A 6,047-nucleotide genomic window follows, 5' to 3' on the forward strand; every position below is an offset into this window, starting at 1 on the left:
GTGTATTTGTGCAAGCTTACGGCGAAACAGAAGCTTAAAAAGCTAACGTACTGCCTGGATAAAACGGGGCAGTACTATCAGAAATCATGGAAGCAGTGTAGACAAGAGTTCAAGCAAGACATGACAAAGAAATTTTAAAAATGGTGGAACATTTTGAGCCAAGGTTATGCAAGTTGATCAGAAATTTTAAACATCTATATGATGTTACTTCCCCCAGGCACAGGTATGAATAGGTACATTATTACGAACTCCTTCACCATAACCATGTTTGTTGTCGTCAGAAACGTTTGACTCTTAGCTGCCCTCTAGTGGATGTATTGCTTAACTTCCATGCTAGTGTAAAGGATGCATGGAAGTATGTGGGCAGTGATGGTTACATCGTTGAAATGGACATCTATTTTTGTATGAAGGGGAGCATAAATGAGGCTCACTCTTTAGCAGGAAATAGTGTTTCAAAATTAAAGCACTGTTGGGGAAGTTCACTTCTAAGTAGAGTTGCAGGAGGAAGTTGCCCCATATGCTTGTGACCAACTGAGAATGACCTGGCAGCTCACTAATTTAAACCATGAGCTTAGGAACTTAGGAACTTAGGAATCACTATTTAGGGGAAAGTCTAAGGAAATTTTAGAGTGGGAATGTAGATTTTGTCCTGAAATGGTTACAGACAGTAGATAATGGCCTCATATTCAGCTTTTAAAACAGTGTGTTATGTGTCCTTCCTGTGGTCCTCCAGGTGTGGACAAGGAGAACGTCCAGCTGTCCCCCAGCTCTGCTCTGTCCAGTGGCGGTCGCACTCGCCATGGTTCAGCCAGTCAGGTCCAGAAGCAGCGCAGTGCCGGCAGCTTCAAGAGACCCAGCATCAAAAAGATTGTCTGACCAGCCAGATAACACCACCCCACCCATACCCCCAGCGCCTCCTCCTTCTCTTCACCCCTCCCCCAGTCTGCCAGCCTGCCAGGCCTCATGCTGCACTTCACTTTTTTTTTTATTTCCTCCTCCTTCTTCAAGTCTGTTGCTTTGGCAGGAGAACAAGTGATTTTTTTGTTCTCCATTGAGGAGGACTATTACCAACTTGAATTCTGTGCTGCTTGAGATTTTTTTCAAATCTTTTATTTGAGCCAGTCTGTGGTGGAGGAGAAGCTTCTCTCGAATCTTTTCTCTTCACCTCTGGAGTCAGTGTTTAAGCTCCTTTTCACACCACTCCAGCAAGGGACGTTACACATGAAAATACAGAAAAGGCTGATAGGAATTAGTCTGGACATGATGGTTGAGTTTGGACATGGACTGCTCAAGTTTAAACCATGACAAGTCCCTTGGCCTTCCTCATGACTAAATGCTCCTGTGTCAGCAAGATGGACCAAATGACAGTGGTGGGGGGCTGGATCTGTGAGACAGGACCTTAACTTTGGTCCTCCTCAGATATGTCAGCCCCCTTCTCCCAGTCTTGTACATATTTTACATAGACAGATTATGTATAACTAGTCCTTAGTGCTAGTGTTGACGTTTTCTCCATGGTGTGCCTTTGTCAGGGTTTTTCAATGTGTACAATTTGTAAAGTAAAAGTCAAACCTTGCTGGGGACTAAGAACAGGTACTAATTATGGAGACGAGCCGTCCATATCACCCCGGGTTCACACGAACTGCATCACGACTGGCCTCCAATGATCGTCAAATATACAATCATCCATATACCCTGTTGCCTGAAAGTATTTATCCTGTACAGCTAGATAGTGCTAAACAAATCTTCTTCTTTTCAAACACTTTCAGAGTATCAAGATGAAGATTGCAAAACACTAGGGGAAACGCAACAGTGTAAATAGCTCCAAGCTTATTTGTTTTGTTTTTTTGTGCAATTGCTTTTATTTAGCTGTTTTTTGTTTTTGTTTTTGGCTATTTTTAGTACGAGCTGTCTTTTCAGCAGCAGAGCATTTTAATTTGTTTATATAGTGAAAAGGAAAATTATATAATAGGCAATAACCCTCAACTCTCTAACTCCATTGTCAACCACCAATTTTATTTGTACAGCAAACAGGGAAAACATCACTATGTCAGTTCAGTGAAATATAATGCCAACTCCAGAGTTGCCTGTTAACGCAGAGATTTAGCTCTTAATGTATACCTCCAGTGACCATTTTAATAGAAAAGAGGCAGTGGACAGTGTGATGTTCAATCCCACCACACACACATACACACACACACTTCCATTCGTTTCACACCAGCCGTCTGAGCTGGACCCACAGCCATGAGAGGTTTGTTCTGTGGGCTCTTTTAAGGAAAAATCCACCCTAAACAATGCATTGACAGCTTGTTTGGGCCACTTATCGTTGGACATTTCACTATAGTGCCGACAGAGTAAAAACACATTCTTTTTTTCTACAGAGATGTAATATTGTTTACCAACATAAGCCAGTTTGACTCCTTCCCTATCATTGTTGTGAGTGGTTTAGGACACAAAACCACAGGTCACAGCACTTGGACTGTGAGATGTGGTGAAAAAGCTACTAAGTGTAGTCAAACTACTCTTTTCAAAGTCAGGGATAAACTTTCACACTTAATATAAACCAAACTCCTCAAAAGCATTATTGTTTAATGTTGTCTGATCACAGTCAGCTTTAAATAAAACTTTGTCATTTCAAGTTAACAGGACTATGAATCTGACCAAACATTTGGTGTCAGCTGTCAGCACTGGACTTCTTGCTCTTCTTGTAGCTACACACACAGTTCTGTCAGAAAGAACTCAGCTCTGTTATTTTGATGTTTTCTGTTATTCCAACACAACACTGTTCGGGGATTTTAGCATTTCTGCACAGTGCTGAAATAATGGGGATTATTCCATAAATGTGAAACAGAAACAGTAAACATCTGGTTTTGTTGTTAGGCCCTTAAACACTGATTCAGCAGTTCCCACTCTGCACTATTCCATAGGATGCATAGATTGATGACATAGACATTGACATAGATTGATAGGATTCCTCAGTGGAAGAGTGTGAGATAGTGGCTTTTTCCTTTAAGAGCTGTAGTAATAATCATTCAGGTTATTGTTGATGCAGAAGCCAGCTCTGGGATATTAAATCAGCCCTCTGTGCTCTCATAGGACATCTGTGAACAGCAGACCCTCTGTACCAAACATCTGCTCTGTACTACAGGAGGGGGAAGTAGCCTCCTTTCAAAAGCATCATCTGGGCACATTCGAAGAACTCATTTACTACAAATCATGTCAGCTACACATTACCCCCAACTGTTCTCCAAATCACGCTGTAGTATTTTAGGTGTTTTAGTTGAATGTGTTTGTAACATTTCAGGCGGCCATTGGCTATTCTACTATCTTATAGAAATCAAATTTCAGAGAGAGGATACTAATCCATACTGTCAGTGTTTTCTTAGAACTACATGTGCTTCTACAGTACACACAGACAAAACAATCTGCAGTAGAACCCAACAAGTACATCAAGTTGAGATGACATATAAGTCAGTAGCAAATATTATAGGTCTTTCTCTCACTGTAAAATGTTCTGCTCACTTACAATACTTTAAAAAATGGTGGGATCCTTATCAAAATGTTTATTTTAAAAATGTTTTTTTAAATATTGGTTTAAATATCTTTATTGGATTTTGTAAAACATGACTATCAGTATTAGCAGAGTTAAATCTGCATTAGCATGGCACAACAATTCCTCTTTGACAGTAAGAATATGATGGTCATTGTGATGGATTATGTCTGCCTGCACGTTGATTTGGATGTTGTACTGAAATGACTGGGAACCATTGGCTACCTAGAGAGTGGAGAGACACACTGACAGATTTAAAATGCTATGGTTTGCTGTAGAAAAGGTCACATGACATGCAGTAAACAGGTTTAAACATGTAAACTAACAGACTGACAGCAGCTGTGTACACGTTGCGACGCGGTTGTTTGGTTGAGCCGGTGCACAGTGAGACTGTGCTGATCAGTGTTCCATCCAGCCACACCTCAGCTGGGGTTTGTTTGTTAAAATGCTTCTATCTCACCTTAACATCTTTTCCTGGCACGAGCTGAGTATTGTACAACTCTGACTTTATTTTTGTCTGAGCAGCATCTCCACGTCTCCTGCTCAGAGTCTCAAATCTTTTTTTAAGTGTTTGTGTCACCGAATGGATACATATGTGAATCAGTTAACTACTGATTTATTTTTGGCTGGACCACTACAGCAGGGGGCCAGTCCTATAAATACGAGCAGCGAGTGAGTGTTTGATAAAGATAGACCAAGTGTTACGGCTAAGTGTTGAAGTTTCCGCATTGGCCGTTGGGCTTTCAAAATGAACTGGTGCAAAATTGTTTCTATTGCGTCATCTGGCACTGTTGCCAGTTTAGCGCCTTTGTCGCAAGATTTATAAACTTTTCACACCCCTTTAGCAGCTTTTCTTCACAAAAGCACCTAGTGACAAATCTGTCGACTTTGTGGATAAATCTTAATTACTTTTCACAGAAGAGTCACCAGGATAGCGGGGTCAGGCTTTCCCTCCATTGGTACACCTCTCTATGCGCATTCAATTGACGGCACGTCACGGAAGCTAACACAGAAATGAATGAACTTCTAAATTTCTCTCTGAGTGATCATTTTACAAATAAATGTAGCTGACATAACAGCACAGCCGTTGTCTTTAACTTATGTGTATGGTGATTTTGTCAGATGACATAGCGGTTATAAAATCAGGATTTTTAGCAGTGCAGAGCAGCAGCTTGAAAATGGCTTGGAAGTGACTGCTGTTTACAGTAGTCATGTACATGTAGTCTTAATGGGCCGTGTTTCAGTCAGTATTTCATACTTGTTCCGTTGTCTGACTACCGAAACAGAAAAATATGTAAATGAGAGAACGGCTTCATTGGTAATTTGGCTGTATTTGACTGTATATGTGAGCACAGACAGTAGGAGAAACATATAAGGGGCAGACCAGCCATATACTAGGTTTTTACCTAATCTTGTTTCTTGTATTGCAGTCAACTGAGGGGATTTTCTTCTGTCCATGCAGTTCATTCTGTCAACAGATGATCACTAGATCAATGAAAAGGAAGTTTTCTTTGGGGACAGCCTCAGAAACCATATTTTGTAGTTCAGCCTTAAAGAACGGCATAAAGGGAAGAATGAGTTTAGTTCTATAAGGAATAAATTCACTGGTCCACTTTAAGCTGTCGAAGCAGATGGTTTGAAGCATACAGAGGCCTTCAGCTACTGATGTTATTGAACAATAAATGAAATGTTTCAAACTCCTATTTCATGTCAGGTTTTCCAAACTTACTTTTAACTTGAACACAAAAGAGTTGGACCACACTGACTGACTGATGTGTAACTTAATGAAACATCAGCACTCCTCATGTAAAAAGGCCTAACACTAGTTCAAAGTTTTGTCACCTTTAAGCTTTTAAAGTCACATTTTCTAACACAGAGGATTTTTGCAGCAGTAATGGATCAGTAGAGGGCCTATGAAGGTCCAGGTTGGAAGGATTTTTGTGATCTAAAGTCAGAACTGCTGAGACTGTAAAGCTATCAATTTATTCAGATTTCCATGTCAGATTCCACAGAAACATTGTATCACTTAATCCATCATCTCTCCTCACCACTTTCACTGTCTAACTGTTCTTAGTTAAATTACAACTCCCTGATTTCCTTCAAAGACATTACCACAAACCCTGAATAACACAATCAGTAAGGGTACCTTTAACAAAACACAACCAGGAAAAATCTGAAGGCAAGCTTTATTTGAGCACCGTGGTAGCAGATTGCCATTGTTTCCAGGATTTAGTTTGACTTATGTGTGAATGGAAATAGTAAGGATTATATGTATCCATAACCTCTTAAACAAGTGGTTGACTTGCACTAATTTAAAAACAGTCATGGGTTTGTAAAGATGAAAAAGCTCATATTGCGGCATGTTTTATTTGATGTTATGCAAAATCTAATGTCTGTAGAGTATTAGTCTGAGTTTTGTTTTTAATGCAGTATGTGTGACAATTGTAAATACTTTGTGTACAATTTGAGATGGTATATTTACTACACTGTACATACATGT

The 6,047-nt window shown here is 39.9% G+C and overlaps 1 protein-coding gene across 1 annotated transcript in view; it reads left to right on the top strand.

The window, feature by feature from the left end:
• LOC120792129 (neurofibromin-like) overlaps nucleotides 1-4,636 on the top strand; it is a 128,074-nt gene extending 123,438 nt beyond the window's left edge. Inside the window, exon 55 of the mRNA XM_040131188.1 lies at nucleotides 734-4,636. Coding sequence (XP_039987122.1) covers nucleotides 734-876 — 143 coding nt within the window. The 3' untranslated portion in view covers nucleotides 877-4,636. The remainder of the gene's footprint in view (nucleotides 1-733) is intronic.
• Nucleotides 4,637-6,047: the final 1,411 nt, after the last annotated feature.

Source organism: Xiphias gladius, chromosome 7 (genome assembly GCF_016859285.1).
Source record: "Xiphias gladius isolate SHS-SW01 ecotype Sanya breed wild chromosome 7, ASM1685928v1, whole genome shotgun sequence".
NCBI lineage: Eukaryota > Metazoa > Chordata > Actinopteri > Istiophoriformes > Xiphiidae > Xiphias > Xiphias gladius.